At 44.7% G+C, this 19,887-nt stretch overlaps 2 protein-coding genes across 2 annotated transcripts in view; one reads left to right on the plus strand and one right to left on the minus strand.

The window, feature by feature from the left end:
- TMEM8B (transmembrane protein 8B) overlaps window positions 1-19,887 on the plus strand; it is a 96,952-nt gene that overhangs the window by 45,089 nt on the left and 31,976 nt on the right. The window lies entirely within an intron of this gene.
- On the minus strand, window positions 6,192-7,130 carry OR13J1 (olfactory receptor family 13 subfamily J member 1). The gene has a single exon (XM_003943785.3). The coding sequence runs from the start codon at window positions 7,128-7,130 to the stop codon at window positions 6,192-6,194; it is 939 nt and encodes a 312-aa protein (XP_003943834.1).

Here is a 19,887-nt window from a genome sequence, read left to right on the forward strand (position 1 = left end):
CCCTGGGGGGTGCAATGACATGTTACTGAGGCTGGATGGAGGATGACATCCATTGTCAGCTACAGGTGCCTGCTCCATCTGTACTAGCCACCTCCTGGACAAGGGCTCCAGGGTCCTCCATGACACCAGCTTTCTCCAGAGCCTGTGCAGAGTTTCCTTCCTTTACCCTGAATCAGGGTGATTCTTACAGGACAGTTTCAGGAACCTACAGGGGCACTTGGGTAACCTCGGTCAGTAACTAATCTTAACTGTTATCCACGTGAACATCTATAGTTAGGGTTTTTCTTGGTGAGATTTGGCAGAAGTAAAGAATTGCCAAGCCTCATTCATTCACTCATTCAGCAAATAGTTATTGAGCACCTACTGTGTGTTAGTCCCTGGGCCAGGTGCTGGGAGTATAGCAGAGGCAGACCTGGCTCCTGCCCTCGTGGAGTTTGCAGTCATTCATTCACTCACTTGGTGACTTTGGACACCTCCCTTCCTCTCTCCAGGCTTTAGATCTCTGAGATTCTCTCTGAGTCTGGGTTGTAATAGACAAAGTAAAACCTGAAATCTGGAGAGAACTATAAAAGCTTTGTTTTTGATGGTTGTGTTGTTACAGAAAGAACTATGTTCATCTCAAATTCTGACACTGGATACAGCTGTGGGGGTTTCAAGCAGGTGAAGGGTGGAAAACCACCTGATGGCATTTTTCTTCATCACTGAAGCCTCTAACAATGAGACCAAGTGGGCATGGCAGAGGCATCTGAGGGCTTTTGTGTGCAGCCTCTGGCTGGTTCTCCTGCCTCGCCTCCACCACATCCCTCACGCGCACCTGCTTCAGCCTCGCCAGACCACTCCCTGTCTTTTAGACAAAGCCTGCATGCTCCAGTCCTGTCCCTCTTCTTGGGCAATTTCTTCAGGCTGGAGTGCCTTTCTTTTCTACTCATCCTTCAAGGCTCAGTCCACACACCACCCTCTTGGGCAGCCTTCTCTCAGATGGCTTCACAAAACTGACCACCCGGACAACAGGACGGTCACACAGCTGTTAGCAGAGGTTAATTTCATTCTGCCTTCATTATAGTTCATTTTTTGTATATCTCTCTCTGACTAGACTGTGAGCTATTACAGTGAAAGGGCTGTGTCCTTCATCACTGTCACCCTCCAGTAACCCGTAGCCAGGAGGTGTCAGTGATTGCTATTTGAGTTGAACTGTTTATTGAGATCTAGTGTTGTTCTGCCCAAAATCTTGATCTTAGGTGCAGTGGTTTGCACTCGTGGTCTCAGCTACTCGGAAGGCTGAGGTGGGAGGAGCAGTTGAGCCCCAGGAGTTCCAGGTTACAGTGAGCTACGATCATGCCACTGCATTCCAGCCTGGGCAACAGAGTGAAACCCGTTCTCTAAAAAAGCAAACAAGAGTGCTGATCCCAAGGTCTTGCCTCAAGATCAATTCCCCCTTCCCTCTCCAACACACACACCGGAACAGAATGGTACAGCTACTGTGATTGCTAGGAGAAAGGCTTCAGGGGGTGCCAGTCCCCTACTTGCAGTAACACCTGCTCTTTCTGAAGAGCTACATCAGGAACATGGTGGGTTTTCCTCACAACTTCAGAGTCTGATCATGGAAATTAGAACCAGCACATGAAACCATAGGCTTATGGCCCTAAAGAGATACGTCCATGTCCAGAAAATGCCATGTTGCCAGGTTGCCAACAGCTTTGCCTACAACATGGGCACAGACTGGGACATCAGAGAGTAGCTGGTGTTCCCTTGGTGGGTGAGGTGGGATGGGCTAAGTTATGTTGCAGTCACATACAACCTCGTCATTTTAGTGGCCAGCATGACAGAAGTATATTTCTCATGCTACATGTCTACTGTGGCTTTTCAGGGGGCTCAGTTCTCAGAGCCCCTGGCAATGGCGGCTCCACCCTGTGGGTTACAGATGGGGAAGGACACACTGGAGCCTCTGGTACCAGTTCACTACTCTGAGCCACATGAGACATTCGTCATATCTGCCCATAGCCCACTGGCCCTGTGGCATCCTACCACTTGCCTGGAAGGAAGAGAACCAGAATTACTGCTGAGCAGCCCCTCTGCATGTGGATGCAATGGCATCTTACGACACTCAGAAAGCTACTCTAGTGGCCATCTGCCAGTATCACGCAGTGTCTAGCTCCGTCATGGCCTGGAAGATCAGAGTCACAGAGTCACAGGACCTGGAGTGTCTCTGAAAACAATTGTCTGGTTTCACTCCCTGGTTTTACACATCTTGAGAGGCAGGGTGATGCCTACAGCGAGCCCTGGACTGGGAGGAAGGGGCCCGGGTTTGAATCGGGGCCTTCGTTCCTCTTCTGCTGTATGACTTTGGTCAGATTTCTCCTTCTGAGAAGTGGAGCCAATGAGGCAATCTCCAGTACACTGTAACCTCTGAAACATTTCCTCACGTTTCTAGCAACTTCCAGTCTGAGGTCTGATAGACCCAGGGTTACTCTGCAAGCTAAATGTCATATCAGTCTCGTCTGGCAAATCTAATTTTAACCACTTACTACTTATTTTAGGCTTCACAAATTATTTTAAAAGAAAGGAAAGGGGCACAACAAGAAGAAAGCTTCAGTTACAATTTACCCAAAATGCCTGGATCTGGAATTCCTGCTTCCTGGCTGTGTGGAGAGAAGATGAGGATGGCCCTGGAGTCAGACAGGACCAGGGTCCAAGCCCCAGCTCTTCCACTTGTTAACAACGTTCTTAGCCTCAGCGTCCTTACCTGTAGCATGAAGATGGCAGTATTTCCTTGTGGGCTTATTTTAAGTATCCGGTGAGAGGAAGCATGCGAAGCTCTTAGAACAGAGCCTGGCACATGGTAAATAGTCAGTGAGCAGTAGATGATGTTATTACCATCCTGTTCCTGTCCCCAAGCAAATATTTGGGCTTTGAAATGTTTTAAATGATTTCATGAGAATAAGCAGTGTGTCAGATGAATTCTCCTTACGTCCCTCCTAGTTACTGGCCATGGCCTGAATGTTTGTAAGGGAGCTGGAGCCAGGTGAGGGGAACTGAGGTCTGGGAAGTACTGAGTTCATTACCAGCAAGTGCACAGTGCTGGGATGGACCAGGTCCCCACCCCTCACCCCACCATCACCCGCCACAGGACCTGCCTCTTGCTCCCTTGCTAATAGACAGTCTGTTTGCTCCCTGCCCCCAGGGACCTCATGGTCCCTGCCCAATTTAAAGTTCAAACTCTGTAACTACACAAAGTTGCAGGTTTGGCAGCCATGTGACCTGAGCTTCAGAGACTCCAGGTTCCTCGGCCTGCCCCAGGAGGGCTGTTGAGGTGAGGTGGGCAGAGGAGAGAGAGTGGACAGAGAATCTGAAGACCGGGTCATGCAGTTCTGCCCTTTGGATGCCACAGGCTCCAGGCCCACGGCCCCGGCTTCACTAGGCCTGGTATCTGGGCTGTGAAATGGGGTGTCTCCTTCCAGGATTGCCGTAAGAACCTGGATTCATCAAAGCTTAAAGTAAATTGCTTTGCAAGGTGGCAGACACCGAGTACATGCGAGGGACTTTATTAGGTCAGGGATTTAGTCAGGCACCTGAGCGTCTACAAATTTCTTTATTCCTGTTCCTTCCCCTCCCCTTCCTGTCCGTTCACAAAAAAGAATAACAACTTGACACAGCTTAGAGACTAAAAATCATCCTTAAATAAAGCAGCAGAAGTTATTTCACATTATGCTATGATTTATCTTCTGGAATTTTTATCAAGAACATAGGTCAAAGTAAAAAATATAAAGGTCGTTACTGTTTATTTTCTATCTGCTCATAACACATTGTCCTCTTGCTGCCCCATGAATACCCCGAACTCAGCAGGTCGAAGACAAATTCATCATCTTCCCACTCTCCCCATCTACTTCGCTCATCCTGCCCACCTCAGTGTCTCACTCCACCCAAAATAAGCCAGAAACCCAGGATCAACCCACAGTCCTCACTCTCCCTCCCTCACTCTATAATCCCAGATATCTCTCCCAGATATTATTTTACATATGTATACCATTGGCCCTTGAATAGCATGGATTTGAACTGTGCAAGTTCACTTATGCTCGTATTTTTCAATAAATATATTGGGATTTTTTTTTGACATTTGCTACAATTTGAAAAAACTCTCAGATGAACTGCCACCCAGAGACAGCAAGACCAGCCCCTCCTCTTCCTCCTCCTCCTCCGTCTACTCAATGTGACATTGACAATGATGAAGACCTTTATGATGATCCACTTCCATTTAATAGATAGGAAACATTTTTCTCCTCCTTATGATTTTCTTCATAACATTCTCTTTTCTCTAGCCTTATTGTAAGAATACAGCGTATAAAACATATAACATACAAATTATGTATTAATCGACTTTTTATGTTACTGGTAAGGCTTCCAGTCAACAGTAAGCTATTAGTAGTTAAGATTCGGGGGAGTCAAAAGTTATACATAGATTTTTTTACTGTGAGGAGAGTTGGCACCGCTCACCCCCGTGTTGTTCAGGGATTAATTGTAATCCCAAATATTATATCATCTCCCAAAGGTTATTTTGTGTCAATATCTATCTCCCCAGCGTTTCTCAGGGCCACCCTCCCCTCTACTGCCCGGCTGGCTCAGGCCTCACTGAGGGCCTGGGTGATGGCAGCAGCTTCCTCCCTGCCCTGCCCTCAGGATGAAGCCTTTCTCATCTGTCCTCTACTGTGGGCAAGGTGGTCTCCATATACCATTATTTTTATTTTTTTTGAGACGGAGTTTCACTCTTGTTACCCAGGCTGGAGTGCAATGGCACAATCTCGGCTCACTGCAACCTCCGCCTCCTGGGTTCAGGCAATTCTCCTGCCTCAGCCTCCTGAGTAGCTGAGATTACAGGCACGCGCCACCATGCCCAGCTAATTTTTTGTATTTTTAGTAGAGACGGGGTTTCACCATGTTGACCAGGATGGTCTCAATCTCTTGACTTCGTGATCCACCCGCCTCGGCCTCCCAAAGTGCTGGGATTACAGGCTTGAGCCACCGCGCCTGGCCCCATATACCATTATTTTTAAAGCTCAAAGTCACAGTCATCATAGAAATGTTGGATAATGTTGAAAAGAATAATTTAGAAAACAGGACTTATCTGTAACCCCGTCACCCAGAGGAAACAACTGTTAGTTAATATTTGGCCATCATTTTCCGGTATTTCCCAGATACTCACTTATTCATAGATCTGTAAGAAAAATACTTGAAGAGTTAAAATTGAGATCATACTAAAATACAGTGTTATATGTTCTGCTTTTTTTTTCTATTAATTACCTTAGGAACAGTGCCCATTATCATATACCCTTCAAAAAATAAGATTCCAGGGGCCGGGCGCGGTGGCTCACGCCTGTAATCCCAGCACTTTGGGAGGCCGAGGCGGGTGGATCACGAGGTCAAGAGATTGAGACCATCCTGGTCAACATGGTGAAACCCCGTCTCTACTAAAAATACAAAAATTTAGCTGGGCATGGTGGCGCGTGCCTGTAATCCCAGCTACTTAGGAGGTCGAGGCAGGAGAATTGCCTGAACCCAGGAGGCAGAGGTTGCGGTGAGCCGAGATCGTGCCATTGCACTCCAGCCTGGGTAACAAGAGCGAAACTCCGTCTTAAAAAAAAAAAATAAATAAATAAAATAAGATTCCAGGCCAAGCATGGTGGCTCATGCCTGTAATCCCAACACTTTGGGAGACTGAGTTGGAAGGATCATTTGGGCTCAGGATTTCAAGACCAGCCTGGGCAATATAGCAAGACCTCATATCTATTAAAATAAAATAAATTAGCTGGGCTTGGTGGCGAATGCCTGTCCTGAGAGCAGTGAGGAGCCATCAGGGATTTCAATGAGAAGCGTGATGCGATCACACATGCATTTCAAAAAGATGCTCCGTGGAGGAGAGATTGGAGGGAGAAATAGGACTGAAGTCTTGGGACCAGCCAGGAGGCTGGTGTGAAGGCCAGGGGTGACACGGAGAGCTGACCTAGGGCAGTGGTAGGGGCAGGAGCAGAGGATGATTTGGGGGCTGTTCTATGGCAGGATCAGCAGGACTTGGTGCTGCCTTGCTGGGATGAAGATACCAGACCTGTAACCCTAGTCTTGCCATGTCCTCACTGGCATTGGCATATGATGGCCTCAGTACTAACCTGAGACCTGCATCTGTACAGAGCCCCACTTCCTCACCCGGAGGTCCACCTCCTGCCCCACACCTTCCTGGCAGCCTCCTTCACTTCCTTGTTCCTCAGGCTGTAGATGATGGGGTTCAGCATGGTTGTGACCATGGCATAGAGGACTGCGAAGACCTCATCAGAGATATGGGCTTCCTTGCTCTTGGGCTTCATGTACATGAAGATGATGGTGCCATAGAAAAGCAGCACCACAGCCAGATGTGCTGAGCAGGTGGAGAAGGCTTTGTGGCGCCCGGCGGCTGAGGGCACTCTCAGGATGGTGGCCAGGATGAGCAAGTAGGACAGGCAGATGAATGCCAGGGGCACAGACAGCAGCAGGATGGAGCCCGCCAGTAGGAAGTCTTCACTGACCGACATGTTGCTGCACCCCAGCTTCAGCACTGCCAGGATCTCGCAGGTGAAGTGACTGACCACATGGTGGCCACAGAAGGGCAGCCTCATGGCAATGACCGTCTCAGTCACTGACTTGAGGAGGCAGAGGACCCAGGCAGCTCCCGCCAGCAGCACACAGAGCCGGTGGCTCATGAGCATGTGGTACCTGAGTGGCTGGCAGATGGCCAGGTAGCGGTCGTAGGCCATGATGGCCAGCAGCAGGCATTCCGTAGAGCCCGTGGACAGGTTCAGACACATCTGGATGGCACAGCCAGTAAAGGAGATGGTCTTCCAGGATGACAGGAGGTGGACCAGCATCAGGGGCACAAAGGTGGACGTGTAGCAGATGTCTAGGGTGGAGAGGTTGCCCAGGAAGAAGTACATGGGTGTGTGCAGGTGGACATCTAGCACGCTTAACGCCACAATGGCTGTGTTCCCCAGCAGGGTCACCAGGTACATGGCTGAGCACAGAAGGAAGAGCAGGTGCTCCAGGAAGGGGTAGCCAGAAAATCCTTTCAGAAAGAACTCGGATACCCCTGTTTTGTTGAGCGGCTCCATGCTGCAGATTTCTGAAGGGATGATAGGCAGCTGGGATGGAAGGAGAGAGGGTACAGGTGTAGGAAGCTCATAGAGCCCTTCTGGGACTAGGTGGACTGTTAGGATCTTTTCCAGCACTGCCACAGTGGCTCTCTGTGACTTTGGGCTATCCCTTTACACTCTCTGGGCCTCAGTTTATCCATGTGAAAAATGAGGATTGATTGAGATCAGAATTTCCAAAGAGAATGTTGGTCAGAACATTAGTAACCAAGCTGAAAAATCAGTTTGAGACAACGGATTAATGAAAAATGAAGCTCTTTACTGCAGGACTTCTCAGAGCCTTTAATATGCTAATGTGACCTATGACTCCCACAAAGCAATATAGAACATGTTTCCCCAAACTTATTTGATCATGGATCCCCTTTTACAGAACACCCATTAACCTACTGCAGATATGTGTTCTATGAATATAGTCTGCAAAACAATGGGCTAGATCAACAGTTCTCAAAATTTAACGTGTACCAGAATCACCTGGCAAGTTTGTTAAAACAGATTGTTGGGCTCCAATCCTGGTTTCTGACTCAGTGGGTCTGGGTGATGCTTCTGCTGCTGGTGCAAGTACCAAACTTTGAGGAACCATTGGGTTAGATGGTCTCTGAAGGTGGAGATCCTCCTGGCTTTAAGGAAGCCTATGAGCCATCGCATTTGCTCTGCCCACTGTCTGGAATGTCCTCAGCCTGCAGTGGTCTGACCTGTCTCTTCAGGCCTTCTCTAGTATCCAGGCACAAAGCATACACTGTGCTGTGTGTCGGAGGGGCTGCTGGCCTTGAAGCCTATCGGTGGGTGTGTTCCCCTGTCCCTGCCCAGGGCCTGCTTCATCAGCTACTTTGTATGGATTGGACCTTCACAATCTGCCTTCCTGTGGGTTTCGCAGCTAAAATCTGATGGAGCTCTTGGCCCAGCTCCAAACCCCTGTTTTCTGTGGGCCAGAGCCAGAGCTGCTCTGACTTGATGAACTCTTAGGGTATTAGTGTGGAACATGCCCCGAGGCCAACTTGTTGGAACTCCCATTTTGTAGATGGGGAAGCTGCGGTCACACCGCAGGTCTTTGGTGAGGTGAAGCTTGAATCCAGCTCTCCTAACAGTGTGTCACATGTGCCATGCTCAGAGCGGGTGTATGCTTCCATAGGTCTCAAACAACGCTTGTTCTTCCACTGTTCTAGATGGACACCTGTGCTCTGGGTGCTGCCACAATCCTCTCACCAGCAAAAGGGCATGAGTCACCTCTCTTTGGTATTCCAGGGTATCTGGCCCTGTGCCATTAATCCCTTGGGCCACGATGCCACAGCCTGGGCCTGGGCAAGCACAGTTCCCCTCAGTGCCTCCCTTGTAGGAGACCATTTCCATCTTTTATTCCTCCCTCACTTACTCATCTCAGAACCTAAAAGCGACTGAGGACCTACTACATGCCAGGTGTCCCAGATGTGAGGGAGCACTGAGGACAGGTGTGGCCCCAGGCTGTTGAATACAAACCCTTCCTAGGCAGAGAGGACCCCCAACTCTCCCATACCCAGTCTCGCCCTGCCCCACCCACTCTCCCATACCCAGCCTCCCCCTCCCCCCACTCCTCCATACCCAGCCTCCCCCTCCCCACACTCTCCCATACCCAGCGTCACCCTCCCCTCACTCTCCCATACACAGCCTCACCCTGCCCCCACCCTCCCATACACAGCCTCATTCTCCCCCCACTCCCCCATACCTAGCCTCATTCTCCCCCCACTCCCCCATACCTAGCCTCATTCTCCCCCCACTCCCCCATACCTAGCCTCATTCTCCCCCCACTCCCCCATACCTAGCCTCATTCTCCCCCCACTCCCCCATACCTAGCCTCATTCTCCCCCCACTCCCCCATACCTAGCCTCATTCTCCCCCCACTCCCCCATACCCAGCCTCATTCTCCCCCCACTTCCCCATTCCCAGCCTCACTCTCCCCCCACTCCCCCATACTCAGCCTCATTCTCCCCCCATTCTCCCATATTCAGCCTCATTCTCCCCCAACTCTTTCATACCCAGCCTCATCCTGCTTCTGTTTGCTTGTCTCTAGTGACAGGAAGCTCATTACTCCTGTACATATTTTTCTTCCTTTCTTTCTGCTGTCAGGCTATTTGAAGGGTCACAAGTGGAGTCTCTCTAGGTCTCACTGGGCCTTCACCACTCATGAGGTTTCCAGGCTGGGTGGCCCCTCTAGCTACTCCTTCTTCTCCCAGAGTATGAGTGCAGGGTTCAGAGCTTAGCCCTGCACAGAGCCCTCCCTCAGGGAGTTCGGGGCACCTTGCAGCTAGATCTGTGATCCGGTCCTGGGGCCTGAGAGAAAAAGGCTTGTCTCACTTGACTATGTCCAGACTCACCATGGGGCTGGGTGCAGGTGAGCTGCAAGTTTCCTTCCAGCCTTCAGAGTTCCCAGCCAGGAGCCTCTGAGGCTGGGGTCCTGGAGAGGGACCCCCATTTAACAGAGCATGAGCAGAAACAAGCACTGTGCCAGGGCTGGGGTGGCTCCCGTGGCTGGCTCAGGCACCACCTCCTCTGCATGCTTCCATGTACTACAGCTTATTCCCAAAAGTCACAAGGAAGCATCTGCAGCTTTGGCTACCTGTTGGAATATACATACAGGTCACCACATGTGCACTCACCTACAGGTGAACACACAAATACCAGTGTGACATACAGGTACACACATGTGTGCCTGTGAGTATAAGCCACACATAGGCTCATATGTGTAACTGCGTTGTCATTCACGTGAGTGTACCCGCATTAGGTACCAGACACTCACTCTCTCTTACATACGTGTGCACACACATGCCCACATCCCATAAGGCATCCCCTTGAACCTGGGGCCGGGGTGCTTCAGAAGGCTGGGCAGATTCCTTAGTCCCTGGGAGGAGGTGTGTGGAGACCATGGCCAGGAGGGGTGGCAGGGGCATCGCTAGGAAGGAGCAGCTCTGAGGGAAGGGAGCAAACTCTGCCTACAACAACCCAGGAGGACACGGGAGCCCCAGAGCAAGGGCAAGCTGCCAAAGGACCTGGGGCTCCCTGCTCTTCCTTCTGCCCTTCAGCTGGGGGATGGGGCCTGCAGGAGGAGGAGGAACAGGACGGATGCTGTGGACTCTGGTTCCCAAAGCACAGCCAGAAAGCTTTGTCTGCAGATCCCATAATGTTCTTTCTGCTCTTGCCTCCTTCCTGACAGAATGCTACGGAAAAACCAGTTCAAATGGCACCTCCACAGGGAACCTTCCTGTCTCCTCCCCAAGGCTGCACGGAGCTCTCTCTCTTTTTCGCTCCATGGCCCTAGGTTTAGACCTCTTGGAGGTCTCTCTCTCTCTCACTTCTGGCCTGCTTCCCATCCCAGCCAGCCTGCAGGGATGTCACCCTTCCTCTCCTCTCCCAGGTTTGGAAGACCAAGCTGAGACCGACAGCCTGGACACGGTCAACTTCCCCCGACTTGCTGTGACATTCGTGGCTAAGGCAAACTGGGAGTGAACCACTGGATGCCAAATACGGGCTGGTTCCAGCCTAGGTGACACCTTGGCAGAGCTGGGAGGGGTTTTACAGATCAGCTGGACTGCCCCCCTGTTATACATGGGGAAACTGAGGCCCAGTGAGGAGAAGAGGCTTGCCCAGTGTTGCGGAGTCAGTCGGAAGGGGAAGGCAAGGCCCTCATCTTCTCAGGCTCTTGACTCCCTCCTCTGCCTTCACGTCCCATTTCTCACTCACCTTCAGGCTCCTCCGGATCCACTGGAGGATGTTTCAGAGGGTTTGAGACCAGGGATCTTTTCTATCTGGAGCTAGCAGGATACAGTTCAAAGAAGTAGGCCTGTGCCTCCTAAATATAGAGAATCCTGGTGAACAGGACACAGGGTTTCACACCAGCCCAGCTTTCCAAACTCTGAAAACATGCCTGGACTTTCATAGAATTCAGCAAAGGGTTTGAAATTTGATAGAATTCAATGGAGCTTTTGGAATTTGGTAGAACTATACAAACTGCTTAGAATTCAGTGCGTTTCTCAGCAATGTGTCAGGTTTGGTGAAATTTAGTAGTTTACTGTGGGCAGCCAGGGACCCCCTACCTGGCAGCACCCAGCTCATCTGGCCGACAGCCTCTGGGGGAGCAGGCAGGTCGTATGGAGGTGGCACCTTTCAAAGACCTCTGTGTACCAAGGGACTGTGCGATCCCTGAGGAAATTTAGAGGGAGGAGAGGAAATGTGCCCAGCTTAGAAACTTTGGGGCGCTTCAGGGATGATGTCCCAAAGACCCAATTATACAGAATCTATTTAGAAATCTTAATTGGTGTGGAAAAGTTGGCCAAAGTGGCTAAGGCACAGGAATTATCCTTTTAGGTCAGGCCCCACCCAGTGCTGATCCAGGAATGTTTACAGAATGAATATACGAATGGATGGATGAGCAATTAAATGAACACATAAGCACTTTTCTTTTTTCTTTTTTTTTTGAGAGGGAGTCTCGGCTTACTGCAACCTCCGCTCCTGGGTTCAAGTGATTCTCCTGCCTCAGCCTCCTGAGTAGCTGGGACTCCAGCGGTGCACCGCCATGCCCAACTAATTTTTAGGTAATTTTTAGTAGAGACGGGGTTTCACCATATTGGCGAGGCTGGTTTTGAACTCCTGACCTCATGATCCACCCGTCTCGGCCTCCCAAAGTGCTGGGATTACAGGCGTGAGCCACTGTGCCCAGCCGCAATTTTCAATGAATAAATAAATGTAAAAATAAATGAATGAGTGAACAAATGATAGGCAGACTTGCTTTCCAGGTGAGGAGCTAGAAGTCTTGGCTCAACTCTCACAGGGATCTTACAAAAGTGCAAAATCTAGGAACGTGAATAAAGGAGTGAACTGAACCGGAAGAAGAAGCACAGCCGAATTGTAGAATATCAGAGCAGGAAAGTCCTTAAAGGTTATCTTAACCCATGCTCTCTGTACAGGCGGGAGAACTGCACTAGAGAGGTGAAGGAGCTAGCTCAGTGTCACTTAATGAGGCAGAAGCATGGCCCTGTGTTGACTCTGACACTGATTTGTCCACTCTTGAATCCTGTCTCCCTCAGTCACTGCAAAGCCCGTGTGTCCAGGCAGCCAGTGACTGGGTTCCTCTTGTCTCTGCTTGGTCCCTCTTCCCTGTGCTCAGAGCATCCATCTTGACGGTTCCTCCATGAGGTTTTCCACAGTTTTCAAAGCCCATGCCTCTGCAGGCTTAAGGGTATGTGTGTGTGTGTGTGTGTGTGTGTGTGTGTGTGTGTGTGTGTGTGTGTGTATATATATATATATATATATATACATACTTTTTTCATTTTTTACAATTTAATGTCACAATTAAGAATAAATCTTAGCCTCTTTATCAACAGACCCATTCAAATGTTACATCCATCTAGTATTTTTTTTTTTTATGGCTCCGTTTATGTTTTATTGGACCCTTTTCGGCCTGGGGGTCCCCCTGCAGGCTGCATCCTGGAGGTGTCTGTGGCCAGCTGAGGCATCCAGCTGCTGCCTCTCAGCTATGTCCAGTTGCCCAGTGGGAAGGAGGGTGGGTGGGCAGAAGGAAGGGGCAGGAGACAGATCATCAGCCCTCCCTGCCCACCCCGGGTGGGGCCCTCCCTGTCTCCGGAAAGGTGGCCCCAGGACTGCCAGTCCCATCACCCCAGAAATATATATAATATATATATATATATATATATATATATATAGAGAGAGAGAGAGAGAGAGAGAGAGAGAGAGAGAGAGAGAGAGAAAGAGAGAGTCTTGCTCTGTTGCCCAGGCTGGAGTATAGTGGCATGTTCTTGGCTCACTGCATCCTCTGCCTCCTGGGTTCCAGCAATTCTCCTGCCCCAGCCTCACCAGTAGCTGGGACCACAGGCATGCGTCACCATGCCTGGCTAATTTTTGTATTTTTGGTGGAGACAGGGTTTTACCATATTGGCCAGGCTGGTCTAGAACCCCTGAACTTGAGTGATGCTCCTGCCTTGGCCTCCCAAAGTGTTGGGATTACAGGCATCAGCCACCTCGCCCAGCCAAGAGTCTCTTTAAAAATTAGTGTTATTTTATTTTGGAACTAGGTATTGTTGTTAGATTTTTATTTCACTATTTTAAAATTAAAAGTAATTTTATTAACATTTTACTTATTTACACAAAATAAATTTACACTTTCACTTTTCCAAAAGTAACTATTGTTATCAGTTTTGTGTATATGTATCCAGATACTTTTCAAGTAATTTGCATATGTATATCTATTATCTATACATAGAAATAGGTCTTGTGATTATATATGTGTATCTATACATAGAAATAGTCTTGTGACTTTTTAGTATGCTTTTTTTTGTTGCAGCTTTATTGAAGGATGATTGATATACAACTATGTTTAAATCATATAATTTGATTAGTTCTAAAGTATACAGTCATGAAACCACGACCACAATCAAGATAATGAACTTGCCTAATATACCCTCAGTTTTTCTCATGCCCCTTGGTAATACATCCCTTTCTGTATCTGTAGATTACTTTCATTTTCTAGCATTTTACATAAATGGAATTATGCAGAATATACTCTTTTTAAAATCTGGCTTCTTTCATTCAGCATGATTATTTTGAGAGTCATCCATGCTGCGTGAATCAATGGTTAGTTCCTTTTAAAAATAGCGTCTTTATTGAGCTATAATTCAAATACTGTGCAGCCACCCATTTAAATTCACCCATTTAAAATGTGCAATTCAAACACATAACTATTGAATCTTACACTTTAAATGGGTGAATTGAAAGTGTACAATGCAATAGTTTTGAGTATCAACATAGTCAATTTTAGAACATGTTTAATCCCTTCCAAAAGAAAGCCCATAGCCATTAGCAGTCACTCCTCTTTTCCCCTCAAACCTCCTCCAGTCTTAGGAAACCATTAATCTACTTTCTGTCTCAATTGAGCTGCCTATTCTGGACATTTTATATAAATGAAACTATATAATATGTTTCCCTTTGTGACTGGTTTCTCTTGCTTAACAATGTTTTCAAGGTTCATCTGTATTGTAGCATGTATCAGGACTTAATTTCTTTTTATTGCTAAGTAATATTCAATTGTATGGCTATATCACATATTTGCCCGTTATCAGTTGATAGACATTTGGGTTGATTCCACTTTTTGACTCTTATTAGTAGTGCTTCTATTAACATTTGTGTACAAGTTTTTGTGTGGATGTATATTTTCTTTTCTTTTTTTTTTTTTTTTTTTTGGATATTTTCCTAGGAGAGGAATTTCTGGGTCATTTAGAAACTCTATGTGTATGTTTTGGGAAACTGCCATTTTCCAAAATGGAAAATATCATTTTACTTTCCCATTTTACATTTCTCCAATATATGAGGGTTCCAATTTCTCTGCATCCTCACCAACGATTGTTAGTATCTGCTTTTTAAATTACATCCATCCTCGCCAGGTGCAGTGGCTTATGCCTATAATCCCAGCACTTTGGGAGGCTGAGGTGGGCAGATCACTTGAGACCAGGAGTTCGAGACCAGCTGGGGCAACATGGTGAATCCTCATCTCTACAAAAAATTAGCCAGGCATGGTGGTATGTGCCTATAGTCCCAGCTACTTGGGAGGCTGAGGCAGGAGAATAGCTTGAGCCCAGGAGATTGAGGGCTGCAATGAGCCATGTTCACCCCACTCTACTCCAGCCTGGGTGACAGAATAAGACCCTGTCTCAAATATATATATATATATATATATATATATATATATATATATGGCTATCATAGTAAGAGTGAAGTGGTACCTAATTGTGATTTTGATTTGCATTTCTCTAATGGTTAATGATGTTGAACATGTTTTCAAGTACTCATTGGCCATTTGTATATCTTCTTTGGAGAAATGTGTATTCATTCAGCTCTTTAGCCTATTTTAATTTAATTTTTTTTTTCTTTGAGATGGGGTTTCGCTCTGATACCCAGGCTGGGGTGCAGTAGTATGATATGGGCTAATTGCAACCTCTGCCTTTTTGGCTCAAGTGATCCTCCAACCTCAGCCTTCTGATTAGTTGGGATCACAAGCACACATCATCACACCCAGCTAATTTTTTGTATTTTTGGTAGAGACGGGGTTGCACCGTATTGGCCAGCAGGTCTCAAACTTCTGACCTCAAATGATCCATCTGCCTAGGCCTCCCAAAGTGCTAGGATTATAGGTGTGAGCCACTACACCCAATCTAATTATATATTAAAAGTTTGTTATACATAAGTTAGATCACAGCCAAGGAGGTTAACCATAATTTCAAATTTTATCACCAGCCACTTGTGCTATTTTATCACATTTGAAAATATTCACTCTTACTATTTACTTCAAACAGTGATCTATAAATTTGTTTAGGCAATAATAATTACGGACTTTTTCTTCTTAGGATGATAAAAAATTAATGAGGTATTAAAGATACTACTAAAGAAACTAAAGAAACTTTACCTTTGGATTATTGCCTCTGCATTGAAGATCTATAGGATTTTAAAAAATTAAGTTTCAACTTTTCCCATGACCTCTCTGCTCAAAGAAATATCAGCTTTGAAATAATTTGTGTGAATCAAACATTGATTCACAAGACTGTACTACCATAATCACTAATTTTAACAGTCTTTTAAATATTTTCTATATCACTTTTCTTGAGTATAAAATGTCAATTATATTATGGACATGCTCTTAATATAATAGAATATTTAAATTATATCAGTTTCCAATCAACCCACCAGTCATTTAATAATTACATTGGCCATTTCCACTGATTGTCAGGAGGCTCTTCCTTTAACATCTCCCATGGTTTCCACTGCATCATTTTTCTTCCAGATTTAGTTCATTTTCAGCCTGAAGAATCACCTCTTCTATTTGACCGCCTTGAAGTTAGTCTTCTAATTTTTTAACATCTGTTTCTTTAACCATAGCCAGCTTCTCATTTGTAATCTGTTCTGTTTACTTTCTATGTGCTTCTTTTTTTTTTTTTTTGCTTAAGAACATCAGGGATCTTTGTGTACAATATTCTTAGCCTCTTATATTTTGGCAGACTGATTTTAGTTGCTTGTCTTGTGTGGACTCTCACATACAGCCAATCCGACGAGGCCAGGGTCTTCTTCAGCACACCTGCCATGACAGCACCGATAAGCCAATCTGATCTTTAATTTCTTTCAACAATATTTTGTAATTTTTAGAGTATACATTTTTCTCAAGAATATAATTATGTAATATTGTTTTATACAATTTCTTTTAAAAATAGGAGAAGACATAAAAAATAGGCACTTAATTACCTTGATCAGTGCTCTTTGTTCTATCATGTGGATTTGAATTTCTGTCTATATTTGCTTGCTTTCAACCTAGAGGATTTCTTTTAGTATTTCTTGTAAGGTGAGTCTGCTAGCAATGAATTATCTTAGTTTTTGTTTATGTGGATATGTCTTTATTTTGCCTTGGTTTTTGAAAGATAGTTTTTCTGTTTTTAAGATTTTTGGTTGGCGGTCTTTTCTTTCAGCACTTTGAATATGTCAGCCTGCTGCCTTTCAGCTTCCATTGCTTCTGACAGGAAATCAGCTGCTAATCTTATTATCATTTCCTTGTGTGTGAAGAGTTATTTGTCTCTCACTACTGTCAATGTTTTCTCTTTGTCTTTCAAGCACTTTTGCTGCTATATGTCTGGGGTGGCTTTCTTTGAGTTTGTTGAGCTTCTTGGATATGTAATGTTTTTCAACAAAATTGGGAAGTTTTCAATCATCATATCTTCTAATACTTTTTCTATTCCTTTCTTTTCCTCCTCTCCTGGTAATCCTATCTCACTTATATGTTAGTACACTTAATGGTGTTTCATATTTCCCTGAGGCTATGTTCATTTTTCTTTATCCTTTTTTCTTTCTGTTGTTCAGATTATATAATCTCTATCAAGTTTGATTGATAATCTCTATCAATATTTCTATCTTCAAGTTTGATGATTCTTTTGCCAATCCAAATCTACTGTTGAGCACCACTAGTGAATTTTTAATTTTGGTTATTGTACATTAATTTTGGAGTTTCATTCAAAATAGTTTCTATATCTTTATTAATATTCTCTGATGAGAAATTGTCATCATAGATTCCTTTACTTCCCCACCCCTCATCGGAGGTAGAATTGCTGGATCATATGGTCATTTTGTTTTTAACTTTTTTGAGAAACTACTATACTGTTTCCTATTTAATATTTCCAGCAACAGTGCGCAAGGGTTCCAATTTCTCCACAGTCTGACTAACACTTGGTTCTTTTCTTTTTTTTTTTTTTTTTTTTTTTATACAGTAACCCTTCTGTTGGGTGAGATGGAATATCTCATTGTAGTTTTGATTGCTTTGCCTTAATGGTTTAGTGATAAGCATTTGTTCATGTGCCTATTGTCCATTGTATAAATTTTTGGAGAAATGTCTATTTAAATTATTTGGCCTTTTATTAATAGCACTTTTTCATGGGGGGAAATTTAGAGGTTCTTTATATATTATGGATATTAATGCCTTATCATATATAAAATTTATTAATATTTTCTCCCATCCTGTGGGTTGCCTTCTTACTCTGTTGACGTAGTCTTGTGATATACAAAATTTTAATATTTTCATGAAGTCTAATTTGTTGATTGTTTTCTTTCTTTGCCTCTGCCTTTGGAGTCATCCAATAAATTATTGCCGAATTCAAATTCATGAAGCTTTTGCTCTCTGATTTCTTCTAAAAGTTTGATAGTTTTTGGTAGATCTTTGGTCCATTTTGATTTTTTTGTTGTTGTTGTTGGCATTACATAAGAAGCTCTTTTGCAAGGCCGGGTGCGGTGGCTCAAGCCTGTAATCCCAGCACTTTGGGAGGCGGAGGCGGGTGGATCACGAGGCCAAGAGATCGAGACCATCCTGGTCAACATGGTGAAACCCCGTCTCTACTAAAAATACAAAAATTAGCTGGGCATGGTGGCGCGTGCCTGTAGTCCCAGCTACTCAGGAGGCTGAGGCAGGAGAATTGCCTGAACCCAGGAGGTGGAGGTTGCAGTGAGACGAGATCGCGCCATTGCACTCCAGCCTGGATAACAAGAGCGAAACTCTGTCTCAAAAAAAAAAAAAAAAAAAAAAAGAATCTCTTTTGCATGTAGATATCTAATTTTCCCAGCATAATTTACTGCAAAAATCTGTCCCTTCCTCAATAAATAGTCTCATTTCTCTTGACAAAAATCACTTGATATGAGGGTTTATTTCTGGGCTTTTTGTTCGGTTCCATTGGTCTATGTTTCTGTCTTTATTCCAGTACCACACTGTTTTGATTACTGTAGTTTTGTAGTAAGTTTTGAAATCAGGAAGTGTAAGTCCTTCAGCTTTGTTATTTTTCAGTTGTTTTGGCTACTCAAGGTCCCTTGAGATTCCATATGAATCTTAGGATGGATGTTTCTATTTCTGCAAAAATGTCATTGGGATTTTGATAAGGATTGCACTAAGTACATAGATCTACATAGATCCTTTAATTCTTTAAGCATGAATTCCTTTAATTTTTTGAACATAGTTATGGTTGGTGCTTGAAATCTTCGTTGGCTAAATGTGACTTGAGGCCTTTTGTAGGCAGTTTCTCTTGCCTGCTTTCCCCCCTCATGTATGCATACTTTCTTGTTTCTTTGCATGACTCATAATTTTTTGTTAAAACTGTGTATTTTTGGTAATATATGGTAGCCACTCTGGATACTGATTTTTCACCCCTCTTTGTAGCTTCCTTTTGTTCATTTGTACTTCTTTGTTACTGACTTGGCTAGACTATTCAGTTTAGTCTATTATTCCACAACATGAAGCCTCCGTCTTTCCTCAGAGGCTATAGCCATGGATATGTGCACATTCACCCCTGGGATAACAGTGGTTTTAGCAGAGCCATTTGAGTGTCACTTTTCCTGATCTATCTGTAAAAGTATTTACAAATTAAGAGTCAGCTTTGTGAACATTTCTACCAGAGCCAAGAATTCCAAATTCCTGATAGATTAGTGTTTTATTTCTAAAGGGCTTATGCATTCGGCTCAAACTCTCTCTCTCTCTCTCTCTCTTTTTGTTGGTATCACATACAGTGTTAGGGTCCACAAATTGCCACCTGATTGCTTTATTGTTTTTGATCATGCACTGGGGAATATATTGTGCCACAGTCTGATCCAATTAAATTTGGGCAGGAATATTTTTGAGGCCAGTCTTTGAGGTTTGTTTTGACCCCAGGAGGACTCTCCTTAGCTGTCTTTTTCCATGGCATTCTGCTATTATTGGGTGAAGGGTTTTATAAATATCAATTAAGTTGGTTGAAGTATTGTTCAAGTCTTCTATATGCTTACTAATTTTCTGTGTATTCTTCAACTATTGAGACAGGGATGTTGAAATCTTTGGCTATAATTATAGATTTGTCTGTTCCTCCTTTCAGTTCTGTCAGGTCTTGCTATATGTATTTTGAAGCTCTGTTATTCGATATATAAACTTTTAGGACTGTTATCCCTGTTAATATTTTTGCTCTAAAATCTACTTTGTCTGCTCTTAACGTAGAGTTGGATCTTTAAAAATTTAATTAGACAATCTGTGCCCTTTAATTTAGATGCTTAGACCAATTACATTAAAAATGACCATGGATATTGTCATCCAAAAATTGGATTTAAATATTTCATCTTGCTGTTTGTTTTCTATTGTTCCATCTGCTATTTAATTTCCTTTTAATTTTGTTCTGTATTCTTTTGGATT

The sequence above is a fragment of the Saimiri boliviensis genome, chromosome 2, assembly GCF_048565385.1.
Source record: "Saimiri boliviensis isolate mSaiBol1 chromosome 2, mSaiBol1.pri, whole genome shotgun sequence".
Lineage (NCBI taxonomy): Eukaryota > Metazoa > Chordata > Mammalia > Primates > Cebidae > Saimiri > Saimiri boliviensis.

What these genes read in the sequence shown, in the direction of transcription:
- OR13J1 (XM_003943785.3), bottom strand. Translation starts at nt 7,130, where the DNA reads ATGGAGCCGCTCAACAAAACAGGGGTATCCGAGTTCTTTCTGAAAGGA.